Source organism: Lepisosteus platostomus, unplaced genomic scaffold (genome assembly GCF_059453375.1).
Source record: "Lepisosteus platostomus isolate fLepPlt1 unplaced genomic scaffold, fLepPlt1.hap1 Scaffold_138_H1, whole genome shotgun sequence".
Lineage (NCBI taxonomy): Eukaryota > Metazoa > Chordata > Actinopteri > Semionotiformes > Lepisosteidae > Lepisosteus > Lepisosteus platostomus.
In genome coordinates, this window is record NW_028291519.1 from 52,731 (window position 1) to 68,069 (window position 15,339).

The 15,339-nt window shown below is 39.0% G+C and overlaps 1 protein-coding gene and 1 long non-coding RNA gene across 3 annotated transcripts in view; one reads left to right on the forward strand and one right to left on the reverse strand.

Moving 5' to 3' along the window:
* Window positions 1-15,339, reverse strand: part of LOC148636991 (uncharacterized) — a 56,474-nt gene that overhangs the window by 30,422 nt on the left and 10,713 nt on the right. The window lies entirely within an intron of this gene.
* The window catches only part of LOC148636992 (polyunsaturated fatty acid lipoxygenase ALOX8-like), a 39,315-nt gene that overhangs the window by 10,628 nt on the left and 13,348 nt on the right, over window positions 1-15,339 (forward strand). For both annotated transcript variants that reach the window (XM_088623454.1, XM_088623455.1), the window contains exons 4-9: window positions 1,392-1,514; window positions 1,998-2,104; window positions 2,572-2,744; window positions 11,059-11,202; window positions 12,073-12,273; window positions 13,302-13,388. In XM_088623454.1, coding sequence (XP_088479580.1) covers window positions 1,392-1,514; window positions 1,998-2,104; window positions 2,572-2,744; window positions 11,059-11,202; window positions 12,073-12,273; window positions 13,302-13,388 — 835 coding nt within the window. The remainder of the gene's footprint in view (window positions 1-1,391; window positions 1,515-1,997; window positions 2,105-2,571; window positions 2,745-11,058; window positions 11,203-12,072; window positions 12,274-13,301; window positions 13,389-15,339) is intronic.

Below are 15,339 nucleotides of genomic sequence, written 5' to 3' on the forward strand. Positions count from 1 at the left end.
CCGAAAGACGGCGCCCACAACAGTATAGTGTCCCCGGGGCGTTAGGACCCACACAGATCACAGGGTGGGTGCCCTCTGCTGGTCCCACTAACACCACTTCCAGCAGCAACCATAGCTTCCCATCCAGGTCCTGACCAGGCTCAACCCTGCTGAGCTCCAGTGGGCAGCCAGCTGAGAGCTGCAGGGTGGCTTAATATGAATACAGTAAATGTTAGTAGGTTTTGAGTTAATTAGCACTGTTCGTTTCATTCAGTTCCATGGCAAGAAATCTGGGAATACCAACATTGCGCTGGTTCATCACAGTGAAAACACTAGCCTCTTCATATTATGAGACAGGTGTGTAAATGGACATGTTTCCAGAAAAAAGGGCCAATTCAGTTTTTAAAACGGAGAACTGAAGAGGAGGGAAATGAAAGCTGAAACCTTCACCTTTCTCATAAATTAAACACGTTATATTCTTCACCACATTAATCAAATTTATTTTATAGAGCACATCTTCCCAACTCCAAAAACTAGACAAGAATCCCTAACCAAAGAGACCCTTCCACTGAAGGACAGAAGACTCACACTGGGAGCCCCTCAACTGCCCTGTGAGGGCTTGTCAATGCAGTCGCCCCTTTCCCATCATGATCAGAAACCAGAGCACCAATCTCCACCGTAACAGTGTTATCTGTCCCAGAGAAACCAAGAAATAGACAACTGGGTCTTGTGGTGTCTTCGGGAGAATGATGCCTACTGTACATGCATAGTGCAGCTACTCCACAATCACGTTTTGCAGTCCTTAATAGAACGTCTGGTTGGTTCCAATAGAATTTAGCTACCAGTTTCTAATGGTCAATGGTGCTCCAGTAATGTCTACTGGTAATCTAATGATGTTTTGTCCAGTTCTCCAGGGTGAGCCCTTGAGTGTCCCCCCTTATGCCCAGTATCCACATGTCATCTCATCCCGAGTGCTCATCCAGCTCCACTGTCCTGAGCTCCAGACATTCCAGCATCAGTTTCGGGATCTTTTTCCGAAACCATTGATGGCTAGAAACAAAGTCCAGCCTAGATATCAATTACTGAATTCTGGTTTGAACATCTGCAACCCAGGAGGTCACTGCAATCATCTCCTTTTCAATGAAGAAAAGGGTCTCACCAACCTGCTGAACAGAGCAGCCATGACAGGTTCATCAGCTTCACCGGTTACGAAAAAAAAGGAAGAATAAGTGTGTGTACCATGATTTATCCTGGTTCCACCCATCTAGGATGGATTCAAATAATTTCAGTGTGGGATAGCGAGAAACACGACCAAGTGGGGACTGGTAATGAAAGATACAGTCTCTGGTCTCCATCACTTCATCCCAATCACATGACCCTCTATCACTTTGTTTTAAATGTTTCTCCCACAGCTGGACAACTAAACTGGAAAATGTGCCAAAACAGGTGGACTTTGGGTCACCAGAGGATTTGCCCTCAGAGGTGCAGTTTTCATTCATCACAGACAGTGGATTTCATTTTTCACGCAGCAAAATGTAAGACCTGTTTTTTTTTAATTAATTTATTCTCCACTTGCTTAAAAAGATGTACAGGTACTTTATTTGGTTTGAAACCTGGTTATGCAAAATTGTTCCTCAGTTTCATCCTTACAGTTTGGGTTTTAGTGACCTTAAATTGCTTCTTTAAACCAGATGACCTATAAGACTGCCTTTTACGTGTAAGAAGTCATAAACACAGACACCTGTGATGCCCTCATTAGGGCTCGTCAGCATAATACTAATAAAGCTGACAAATGAAATGAAAAAGGACATTCAAATGACACTTCCCACGTCCAGCTTTCTGGTTTGTGAGAGGTTTTAAAAACAATTTTCAAAAATTCTGAGAAGGTTCCATAGTTAAAAGAAACTACCTATTCTTAATACACACATCTACCTGAAATGTTGTCCTAATAAGAGATGACTACATATGGTTACCGCAAGGCAGGCTCTGAGATTTATCTGACCATTTCATTCTCCCAGTCTAGCGGAGCTTGGCCTGGGAGGGATTGTATGTCCCGGGGGGTCTTGGGAAAGTATGCAGTTTTATGAGAAATTCTACAAGCACTGCAAACAGACAGATGTGTCAGGTACTGTATAATCTGAGTGATTGTTTTAAAAATTAAAGCATCATAATCACATCATATTTGCCGAACTACCTAATTTCCTAATGGGTAAACCATCTAAAATGTTTTTGGTGAGAATGGTTCAGTAAATTGCCAGACTGTATAAATGTACATTGCTTGTTATAAAAGCATTAATAATGCTAAAATGCAAAACAATCCCATTTACAATTTAGTATTATAACACTAAATTGATCTCTCTCTGGGGGCATTTTTTTCCCTCAAGTATAGTTCAATCATCAGTTGCTCAAAGAATATCATCTTGTAAGATATAATTGGTAGTATAACTCCCATAAAACAATAACTTCTCACTCTGGCCACAGCAGCTGAGGAGAACTTGAATAAAATCAGGGAGCCCTTGCTTAGCAATGCAAACCCACTTGGAGTGCCAGTACTTTTTTCTTGAATGTAAAACATATTTCTTGTTAATACAGAGAAAGTGCAACGTAATTGGAAGGAAGACTGGTTTTTTGCATACCAGTATCTAAATGGCACCAACCCCATACTGATCAGACAGTGCAAACAGATCCCCCCAAACTTCCCAGTTACCAACGACATGGTCTGTGAATTCCTAGAAACGTCCAGCTCCCTTCAGGAAGAACTGGAGGTGAGTATGACTGTCACATGGATTAATACATATTTTTGAATAAAGATGACCTCTACTTTATAACAATTAATTAATAAACTTACACTTATATAGCGCTTTTCTGGACACTCCACTCAAAGCACTTTACAGGTAATTAGGACTCCCCTCCACCACTACCAATGTGCAGCATCCACCTGGATGATGCGACGGCAGCCATAGTGCACCAGAACGCTCACCACACATCAGCTATCAGTGAGGAGGAGAACAGAGTAATGAAGCCAATTCATAGAGGGGGATTATTAGGAAGCCATGATTGGTAAGGGCCAATGTAAAATTTGGCAAGGACGCCGGAGTTACACCCCTACTTTTTTCGAGAAACGCCCTAGGATTTTTAACAGTCAGGACCTCAGATTTTTACGTCTCATCCGAAGGATGGCACCTGTTTACAGTACAGTGTCCCCATCACTCATCACTATACTGGGGCATTAGGACCCACATGGACCGCAGGGTGAGCGCCCCCTGCTGGCCCCACTAACACCTCTTCCAGCAGCAACCTTAGTTTTTCCCAGAGGGTCTCCCATCCAGGTTCTGACCAGGCTCACACCTGCTAAGCTTCAGTGGGTTGCCAGTTGTGAGTTGCAGAGTGATATGGCTGCTTTAGTGCTTTTTAAAATCATAAAAAGTTACAGAATAAAAAATTGTAAGAGTTGTAAGTTTCCAGCCTTTTCTAAGGTTATCTTTTGTAGTAAACAGAAGTCAGCAATACCCAGTGAACCTCTTTTCCTGGAACTGCCTCTCCGATCTCTGTGATGCCACACAGAGTGACACTCTCCAGGTTATCCCATAACAACACACCAGCCCACAACAGCCCATTTGGAAAAAACAGTTTGCAGGATTTTTTTCCCTTTTCCCCATACTCTCCTCCAGAAATAGTGTTGAGTTTCAGCCTCCTTTCAGGCTGTTAACCTCATTCTTTACCTTACCAGCAAGCCAACATAGCAGGGACCAAAACTGCACCACCTGACTACATTTTATACATTCAACATATAACGCAGCGGTCACGGTGTCACATAACACCCTTATTCACAGTCTCCGGCTTCTCAACCTCACACCGCAGACACACAACTCACAACTCCCTGGCACCTCAGCCTTGTGCCCTGGGCTGTCCGCTTGTAGCTGCCACTGCACCACGGTCTTGTGGACCCGGCGAATTCTGCATTCACACATGCCCTGCATCACTAACAGGTTCCCCTGAGAGACCTCACTGTCTCACACACAGCTCAGAGCTGCTGGCTGACCTTGCACTCCACACCTCTGTGTTCTACATACCATCCTGTGAGAAGTAACACCTTTCTCATGCCCCCCACAGGGTAGCACAGCACATCCTGGAGTCTAACCAGAGGCCTGTATATAGACAGAAGCCTTCTACCACCCTGTACTTCACCTGTAGCTTGAGGGCCTCTCTATCACACACCTACACTGGTTCTCACAAGCTACCAAAGGTCAGCAGCTTCCTTCACTCTGTACTTCCCTTTTAGAGTGAAGGTCTCCTTGTCTACACTAATGCACTCTGCACTTCACTCATTAACTCACTCGCACATCTGCTCTTTTACTTATACTTATTATTCTTAATTTACACATGGATTTCCATTCAGTCAGGCCTCACACATTGCTATGCAGCCCTGCAGGTGAAATCGCCCTTTTCAGTTGATACACCACCGGGTGGTTATTAAAGATGCATGGATGAATCCCTACTGGGGTCCTAGACCATACTTGCTCCCCTTCTGGTGGACAACTGCTGCTTTCTTTGCTTGCTGGCTTTCCCTACAACAGCACTCACAAACAAAGCCGCCTGCTGAATACAGGGGCTGCAACACATCCCCAGACTGCTCGCTCACATCGCACTAAAACACTACTGCAGCTGTCAGGCTCCTACTGAAGAGGTGGTTGCTACGGAGCAGTACATCAGATGAGAGCGTCTCCAGAGCACACAGGCCAACACAGACCTGCTATCTCTATTTCTCTCTCAGTTTTGGCCTGGACAGTCTCACTGCAGTACCAGTACATGAGTTAAGTGAATACAGATACAGCCATTCAAAATGCACAGTACAAACCCCCCGGTACGGTAAACTACCCACAAGCCACCGTAGGGCACCACAGTAAGTGATTGGCTGGCCAAAATGACCGACAGGGGCACTCGTGGTGCATTGGTTGGTAGTGAAAAGATTTAATCATTTAATCTTTTTACTGTGCACATTTTAATCTGCTTAGTTTTGAATATTTATTTGGAATTTTACCACTAAAGGGAAATTTTAGTAGCTGAGCATAAAAAGAAGAGGAGCATAACACATCTGAAGGTCATAAAAGATATTAATTTAGGAACATAAACATTACTGTATGTAAACTGTACTGTGTATGGCTGGTCTTGGTAGTTTAAAGAAAAAATAAACACCAGTCTTCCATTTCTCCCTAATCATTTTAAGCATGAAAGTTTTATGAAACGGTACCCAAATATGCGATTGCTGTAGAATTAATTTTAATTTAAAAAAATTATTTAACACGAAAATTAAGCTGTTTACATCTTCTGCCTGAGAACAGTCACCCGTTGCTACCCAACGCAGAAACACAGCCACTAACTAGCAAAGAGAGGACATTAGTTAGCCAATATGATAAAGAAATAAATGATTATTTTATTTCTTTTGCACATTTATTTGAACATTTCCATCGATTGTACAAGCACTTGGAAACTGTCCAATCCCTAGTTCATCAGGCATTTTCTTTTACGCTGCGGGCATTCTCCCGGTCTGGCGCCGGTCTGTGTCTTCTAGGATATAATGCCAGCGAACTCTTGTTTTTATGTCCACCACAACAGACAATCTCCTTTGCTTTTAACCGAGCGTTTAATAATTTCCTAAAATGAAAATGATTTACTTTATTTCCCTCACAGGATCAATAAAAGTATCTATCATCTATCTATATAAACTATTGGACAGAATTCTGGGGTCTCCCCATACCAGAGATTACGGTAGGGCTTCAGAATGGTGATTGGCTGACACCATCTGACACCCCTCTGATTGGAGAAAAAAGACGTGCTGGTTTGCTATACATACTGTACCAGGAAGAGGATTTCTTTCTATTCGAAACGTGTATTTTAAAAGTTTAATTAAGAAGTAAAAACCTTACAGCGTACACAGATTTCTAAACTGATCAGGATCGTTATCTTTGTCTTATGCATAATAATGTTCACCACTCTGTCCAGCAAATTAATAATAAACTTTCTTTTATATAGCGTTTTAAACGAATAAGTAATTAGATTGCTCATAAACCTAATCACTTATTCTACATAGACACAGCTTAATTGCTCTCTGAAAATGCCTTTTCTTTTTATTTAGGCTCAGATTTCAACTATAGATCATATTATTAATAACCATAATAACGACCAACCAACAAAAACAACCATATTAACATAATACCAACCAAAAACATAGATAACAACCACAATACAAAATCAAATATATCAAACCATTAAACTCTCTCAAATTCCTCCAATTACCATAATCCCGCCCCTTATGCAAAACTAAACCCTCCTCCCATCCCAGTTTATCCTTTTATTATAAACAAAATCCACCTCAATTTTCAACATAAAGCATTACACAAAATTAAGCATAAAGCATTACATTACACACTCCATACCCAACAACGATAATTCACAAACAGCCAGAACATGTAACTCCACATTCCCAAACAGACCTCATTTCCATAGCCCCGCCCCTTATGCAAAACCAACATCCCTCCCCTGTTCTCTCTCTCCGCTGGCATTTGTAATCGTTTTTATTTTTAAATAAATTTTAGCAAAGTCATGTATTTTAAAAATCTTAAGATTTCTATATTTATGTCTTTATTTAGTGGTTTCATAAGTGACAAAGGCTAAACTTTCTTGGAAAAATGTATTTTATGTAAACCATGTTTGCTATTAATTCATTTAGGGCTAGAATATGTTCATTGTCTTCCAATGAAAGAAGGGTTCCTTTCGCCGTAGTCGGGTTGACATTAGAAGCTTGCCACGCCCGGACTGTTACACCAACGCATTAGCATGTTAAAGCGATTTCATTGAGGAGCCTAGCTTTCTTAACTAGTAAGTACTGTACTTACTGGGTTTTGGAGGGGGGGAGGTGTCTTTCGCTGGAAATCTTGCCCCCTTCTATTTTGAAAATACCTGTGAAACCGGTTTAATTCGTCACAGCCAGCACTCCGGCAGAGAGGGGGGTTGTATGCAGTGTATTGGTATACAGTAGATGGGAAAGTCAGAGCCGACGCCGGCCACGTGTTATGCTCTTCGTTAATGTGTAAGCCGTAATACATCATTATATCTCATTTTGTATTTCTTAAAAAAAAAATTGTTTGGCCAGCCTTACAGTATTGTTGTTATTGTTTTTAACCTGTAAAGCGCTTTGAGGAGCCACCTTTAAAGGCGCCATATACAATAAAGTTCATTATTATTACTATTGTTAATTTGCTGGACAGAGAGGTGAACATTATTACACAGAAGACAAAGATAGAAATTTAGGTTGCATTGTGCATTGTGTTGCTGTAATACAGTTTTAAATAATTAAAAGTCTAAACATTATCAGCTTTATTTATGGGTTTTAAATAAAGGCGATTTAAACGCAATTTAAAACAATATAAATGTTTATATTGTAACGCATAGGTGACTATTCATTGTTATTAAAATGACTTAAATTCGATCATGTTGTGATATTTAGAAATATGCATTTGTTTGGTGTGAGTGAAGTTTTATTTAATCTCTGAGCCATACTGATTCTTCTGGAAGCCAGTTTCCGCCATTGGAGAGAACACTATGGTATTCTCTCCGATGCAGTGCAGTTAAAAACATACCTCTGATGCTGCTCCTAAATGAATATCGTTTATGACCATCAGACGCTTTATGCTCCTTTTCTTTTTCCAGTGGATTGAACAGGGAGAGGCATTTCATGATGTACTTTTCACTGATGAAACAACAGTGGCTCTGGAACAGTTTTCAACCATTTCATTTATAAAAAGGGGAGATATGTACGCATTACTGAAGCTAAAAGTTTAGCCTTTGTCACTAATGTAACCACTAAATAAAGACATATAGAAATCCCTACGTTACAGGCTGTATATGCTGGTATTGGTAGTTTAAAGAAAAAATACACACCAGTATTCCACTTTCTCCCTAAACATTTTAAGCATCAGAGTCTTACATGTGGTTATTTCGGAAACATTTGTACGTGCTCCTTCTGACCATGTTACTGACCATATTAAGTTTAAGTGCCTGTGGGCACTTTTCCTGTCCGTGGGGGGTGGACCGTCTTTCATTAGAAGGTTAGTCTGTTCTACTCTGAGAATGTAGCGGGGGTGGAAAGTGCCCGCGGTCATTTAATTAGTATTAAAATTCGCACTGATTCCCTTGCGAAGATACGGACATAGGAATATTCGTGCGTGGTCAAAAAAATGGCATAAAAACGACAAAGTGAAGGCGTGAAAACATTCACAATGTACTTTATACACAAAGTAAGTGTTCTCACAACTCTAGGAGGTTTCGTGAAAATGCTACAGGCGTGCCAAAATCGTTTTTTAAATTCAAGGTGACTTTACCGCGGTTTTCATTTTCAGATTGTGAATCAAAAAAGGCATTTAATTAAACACGCGATTGCAATTTTAATCAATTACTGTATTGATTGAAACACACATTCTGTACAGATACAGTACAGTCACATTCTCCTGTCGTCCAGTGGTGTAAAACGAATTAGCAGGTGATTGAGATAACAATGCACCGCCCACTGAGTGGAATGTTCTCATTTGTTCTCAAGTGTAAAAAGAGGTGATAATTCTTAATAATTCCGTGTCGCATTTACTAACCTCTTCAGTTTATTCTGCCAGACAGTACATGAATATAATTATATCGTTATTAATTTGATTAGATACGCAATTCCATATTATATTCCCTTTTAATCAAATTCTAAAAGTATGCGTTTGTTAGATAACAAGCAAATTCACAGAAAAGGTTAAAAGACTATCACTTTTCACAAAGTATATAATCCTAATATGGTCAGAAGGAGCACGTAAAAACATTTCCCAAATAACAACATGTAAGACTTTGATGCTTAAAATGTTTAGGGAGAAATGGAATACTGGTGTGTATTTTTTCTTTAAACTACCAAGACCAGCAATATACAGTACAGTTTACATACAGTAATATGTTTATGTTCCTAAATTAATATCGTTTATGAGCAAGTGAAAGGCATGGTGAATCGGAGATTCTCAAGATTTACTTTGTATGATTGGAAACGAATGCGTGATCGGACCAACTAAATGCTACGGTGTTACTTTTTGTCAATTAAAAAATAAACTCTTTTCGTTTACAAAGACGGTTACAAAGAATGTGGACCAGGGTAATACTTTGAGCTTACAGCTTGTCCAAGGTCATTCATTATTAATACTATTAGTAATATCTTCGGTAAAGACTTTGATGCATAAAATATTCCTGCATAATTAAAATATTTATGATAAAGGTGGTAGGTTGTGTACTTTTGTCCAACAGAACAATCTTGCTTTTATAAAATATACCGCCTTTTTAATGTTTAATGATTAACATACTGTAATACACTGTTTAAATTTAAAAGTCTAAAGAGTATTCAACTTAAATTCTTAATTGAATAAAGATTGTCCCTCAGCAGTGATCAGGATTCGAAACCAACGTTTTCTGGTGACAGCTCAAATGCTGTACAGGAGAGGTTAACCTTTATTAGCTCCACCTGGCGGTTTTACAAGGTGATTCCGGATACTATTAACATAATCTAATTTGCATACGGTATGATGCGGTATACTGCGACACGCCCACCGTGTTATACTGCAGCATACCCTGCTTGTTTTGAATGGCTGCATCAGTACATAAAAAACCTGGCCCCTTACTATCTCTGGCTTGGCCAGGTATTCTGCTGCGCCCTGCCTGTGCCAGGTAAACTACATACTGTACTTGTATGGCACTGACTCCCCGTCTCTCCCTCTCTGACTGCAGCGAAGTATGCAGTTTACACTTATATACAGTAAGACCGCTCACAGCTGTAGCTCATCATACCTCCTACAGCTGCCATCACTGTGATTGTATACAATGATTGCTGACAAACACTAGATACTGTGTATAATGTGTATAAACACTGTGTATAATGCTTTATGGAATTGTAATGGAGAATCCTAATGTTTTCAACTGCTCTCAACAAGTCGAATTAGCAAAACAAATAAAAGTTCAGGAATTTACCATTTGTAATTTGCTTAAGAGCTGAAAGCAAAAAACAGGGAAAAGTTCTAAGTCTTAACACCCTACATTTATTACACATAATAGATAATACTGAAACATACTGTAGGGATTGCACACAAAACAAATATACATGGAAGCATACAAACCACTGAAACTTAAAGTATTATGGGTGGGTGACAAATAAAATGAATCTTATCACAGTTTAAGATTCAGTCCCAGACAGCCAAATGAAACACTTAGGTGACAGGTGTAGCACCCGTCAACAAAAAAACAGCAAACCAAACTTTGCATTACACTGTAACTTAAAATCCTTATTTCAAATGAAGGAAATATAAAATTATTTTGTCTTTTCACTCTCAAAACCAAAACAAAATAAAAACAGCAAAGTCTGAACACTTGGTCTGTTTTATATGACTTTTTCTAGGAGCTAAATAACAAATCACCTAGATTTTGTTAGAAAGTCAACAAACAATACCTCTAATTTATACCCGTTTTCCTCTACTTTTAATTAAATCTTCCTGCTGTCAACTTTCTCCTTTCTTCACATATCTTTTCCCATAATGCTCTTAGAACTGTCTTTTTAAAGGGCTTCTGATTCTCTTAAACCGTCTGTAATACCAATAGATCTTAAATATTCATTAATCATAACATCTCTGGACAACCCTGGCCAGGACCTGGTGGTGTGCAACTAGGGATAACTTGATTTATGTAACTTATCTGGTCTTAGCAATCTCTCTCCCCCTCCAGTGTATCACACAGCTTTTTAGAGAGGGACAATTTAGGAGCTAGTCATGTCAAGTCAGCTTTGGATGTTGAGAGGAAACCAGATGAAACCAAGAGGGATCCCAGCTCCCTGGATCGAGGAGACAGCAGCGCCAACGTCTATGGCACTGTTAGTGTATTAGCATTTCAATTTGAGTGTGAATCATGGTCAGTGTCTTGAGTACTAGGAGTCTTGGGTTGTCTTGTTTCCAAACAAGTACCGTAGCAACTCCAGTTTGTAAAGACAGCAAAAGTGTTATTGTGTTTCTACAGAAAGGTACTATCTACCTGGTGGACTACAAACTGTTTGATGGCATCCAAACCAACACCATCAACATGAAGAAGCAGTACCTTGCTGCTCCACTCTGCCTGCTGCATCTGAAGAGAGAAGAAATCCTGATGCCCATTGCCATTCAGGTGCCAGACTAACTGCAGTTACTCACTTGTCTAAAATGCTTGAAAATCTATATTTCCAGTATTATTCAAGGATAAAATAAAGTATTTGGTGAAATTAAGATGAGTTAATTAATTAAGAGAGATTAAGAGACATCTTTTCTTTTTTAAATTAGTTCCATCCACCCATTCTCAGTTAAAATGGCCTGCTTCTGGACATATGCGGTTGAGATTAATTGATATAGGACTTTTTTTCATTAAAAGTAAAACGTCTAATTTCATTTTAAAAGGTAATGTTTTATAATGAACTCTGGTAGGAAGTGCTTCTTCCAGTTTAGGGTCACACAGGGCAGCCAGTGCCTATCCCAGCAAGCAACAGGCACAAAGACACCATGGACCAGACCCTCTCAAGGCCGACACAAACACAGAGATGCTCACGTTCATAACAGGGCCAGTCTTCCCAGAACCCAATTAATCTACCAGTATGTCTTTAGACCGTGGGAAGGAAGCACCCAGAGGAAACCGACACAAACAGAGGGAGAACATACAGTACAAAGTCCGTGCAGATTCCACCCCACTAATTGAACCCTGGGCCCCAGTGCTGCAAGGCAGTGAATGCCAATCACTGCACCACTGTGCCGTACTAGACTGATTATATGTTTTGTTAATTATAAATCCTATGCTAGTTTATCAATAATACCATTAATAATGAATAAAAGGTCTGGGATTGGGTTTTGTAATTCTGTTACCTAGGCATCATGGTATAGTCAAGGATTATCTGTGTGTACTGTATATACTGTATGTACTATCTTCAAGAAGTGAAAAATATTAGGTACGCTGAATAATATGAGTCCTACAGTATTTATATTACTGCTTTATCATTTCTTGTTATAGCTCAAGCAGAAGGCAGGACCAGAAAACCCCATATTCCTGCCCAGCGACTCTGTCAGCTGGCTCTTGGCGAAGACCTATGTGCGCAGTGCTGACTTCAACTATTTCGAGTTGGTTACTCACTTGCTGCGAACCCACCTGTTGGCAGAGGTATTCTGTGTTGCCATGCTCAGGCAGTTACCCTCAGTGCACCCTGTGTTCAAGGTACTGTTACTGTGTTTTTCTGATATCCAGCATAAACGTGCATTTTGTATTTGTGTTTTGGATTTGCTCCTGTGTAAGGATAGTCTTGGAAAGTGTTTCAAAATATTTTTTTACAGTGTTTGTTAACTACATTTCAGTATGTTACGCAAAGACTTCCTGTAATAGCAAGGATCTGAAATAAAACAACAGCCAATAACAGATTAATTTTTTTTTCAGTGTCAGTCAAGGGGAGAGAACCCCATTTAAAGGTTTTATTATTTTTAGAGGAAATCGAAATCCATCTTGTATTTCTTGAAAGGGTACAGGTGATTATTGGCAGTATATCAGGGAAATTATAGATTGAATTTTGTGCACTGACCAATACCACTTCTGTGATGGTATAAAAATTAAATTTATACCTTTAAGGTCTTATGCATTTTGTCAACATTTTTTCAAATCTATTTATTGTAACAGATGTTGAATTTAAAAAGCCATTTAGATCATAGTGAATTATCAATGGAGCTGGAGCCCATCATGAATTGGGTGCTAGTTGATGTGGTTCTGTCTTGAGGATCACCTAGAGCTGTGAATTACATTTCTGGGTTGAAACTAATATGTATGTACCCTGAGTTCAGTCTTCTGGATACAATGTTCTTGTTTAAAAGCAGAACAGTACTATGGATTTAGAGAACATCACCCCCCTATTTCCCCAGTTAGGACCTAGTTGCAGGCAGGATCTCTGTGCAGCACCCCAGTACGTTCCCCAGTACGATAAGGGTTTCCTGGAAAAGCTCACTAGATGGATTGTCAACTGCCCTGTTTGACACTAGGAAGAGTGTTATTCAATAGCAAGGTACTTTTCTGACTTTTCAAAAGATGCCAAAAGAGTAGTTAGAGGTAAAACAGCAATGCAGAAGTACAGTAGTATTAATGTGAAACTTACATGTCAGACAATAAAACATATAGTATACCATTGCCGCAGCTAACAATGTTGTTGCTCTTCCTTAATTCGTTATTGATTAAAATGTCTTTTCCGTTTCAATACGAAGCTCCTGAATCCTCATACACGGTACACCCTTCACATCAATATTATAGCCAGGAATGATCTGATGGCCACTGGAGGAGTTTTTGACCAGGTCAGTCTCTACTGCTGTAAATAACTATTGCAGCTGCACTGCATTGTTTTATTAACAGTTAACAGCAATACAGCTAATGCCTGGTAAAGATTAATTTAAAATGTTAAAGAATCAAACCCATCACAAATCATAACTTGCCAATATCAAAATGTTTGGCTCAACATGAGGGTGGGCAAACTACAGTGCCTTACAAAAGTATTCACCCCCCTTGGACATTTTATTGTTACAGCATGGAACCATGATGTATTTAACTGAGAATGTTTGCCACTCATCAACACAACTTACTCTATAATGTTAAAGTGAAAACAAATCCAGACATTTTACTAAATTAATTAAAAGTAAAAAACAGAAAATAATTGAATCCATAAGTATTCACCCCTTTGCTTTGACACACCTAAATATAAAAAACTAAAAAAGCCCAAAGGGGGTGAATACTTTTGCAAGGCATTGTAAGGTCTGTGGGTAACATTATTCTGGTTTGTGTCATATTTCATAATCCTTCATATTTAATTGTGGTATTAATTATGTTAATTCAAGTGTCGTATTAAAAGTTAAATAAAATTCCTGTAGGTTCTGTGGTTGTGAAGGACATAAAACTATTTTTCAACCAAGCCTGCTAATTATATTAGTACTTTGTCTTCTCAAGAATGGGTATAGACAGCTTCAAAATTAAACACAAATTTATAGGTTCAGCAAAACACTGCAGCACTTAAAATGCTGGGGTTCATGACTTCACAACAAAATCACCTACCCCCCAAGTATCTTATATACACAGTTACTCACAAACAGATCATCTCATAAACCAATGCAGCCTGGTTTACTGTAGCTGATGGTTCACAGCAAGGCTGCAAATACAAGCATGATGGAGTCTAAGCAAGTATATTAACTATAGGGGAGAAACAACACAAACTAAACATACAGATGCAGCCATTCAAAATGCGCGGGCGATACCGCATTATTTTGCGGTGCCCTTTACGCAGTCTACCGCGAGTTACCGGTAAATACCGCTAGTTACCGTAAATTCTCCTATAATACCGCAAGCAAAATAAAAGTATCCGGAATTTCCGCAAGGTGGAGCTAATAAAGTTCATCCTCTCATGTTTGAGCTGCCGCCATCAAAGTCTTTAACGAAGATATTACTAATAGTATTAATAATGAATGACCTTGGACAAGCTGTAAACTCAAAGTATTGCCCTGGTCAACATTATTTTTTTCATTGACCGTCTTTGTAAAAGTAACACCACAGCATTTCGCAATCACGCATTTGTTTCCAATCATGCAAAGTACAGTAATTTTTGAGAATCGATTCACCATGCCTTTCACATGCTCATAAAAGAGATTGATTTAGGAACATAAACATATTACCATATGCAAACTGTACTGTATACAGTATGTATATGTATATTTAATGTCTTAACTGTGCCCGTTTAAGTATTGAATATTTATATGGAATTTTACCACTGAAGGGAAATCTTAGTACCTGAGCATAAAAAGAATAGGAGCATACTGTAACGCGTGTGAAGGCCATAAACGATATTATTTTTGGAACTTAAACATACAGTATATGGCTGGTCTCGGTATTTTAAAGAAAACATACACACCAGTATTCCATTTCTCCCTAAACATTTTAAGCATCGAAGTCTTTAACTAATGTGATACCGGAGTCAACAAGCATACTTTTAGAATTTGATTAAAAGAGAATATAATATGGAATCGCGTATCTAAAGAAATTAATAACGATATAATTATATTCATGTACCGCAACACAAGAATAGTACACACTGTACATTGTCTGTTGCAACGTAAATTGCAAAAATGCACTTGGAATCTGTCCAAGCCCTACTTTGTCAGGCATTTTCTTTGACTGCAACGGACATAAAAACTCCCTTGCTATTAACAGAGCGTTTCATAGTTTCTAACTATGAAAATTATTTAAACTGCAACACTTATC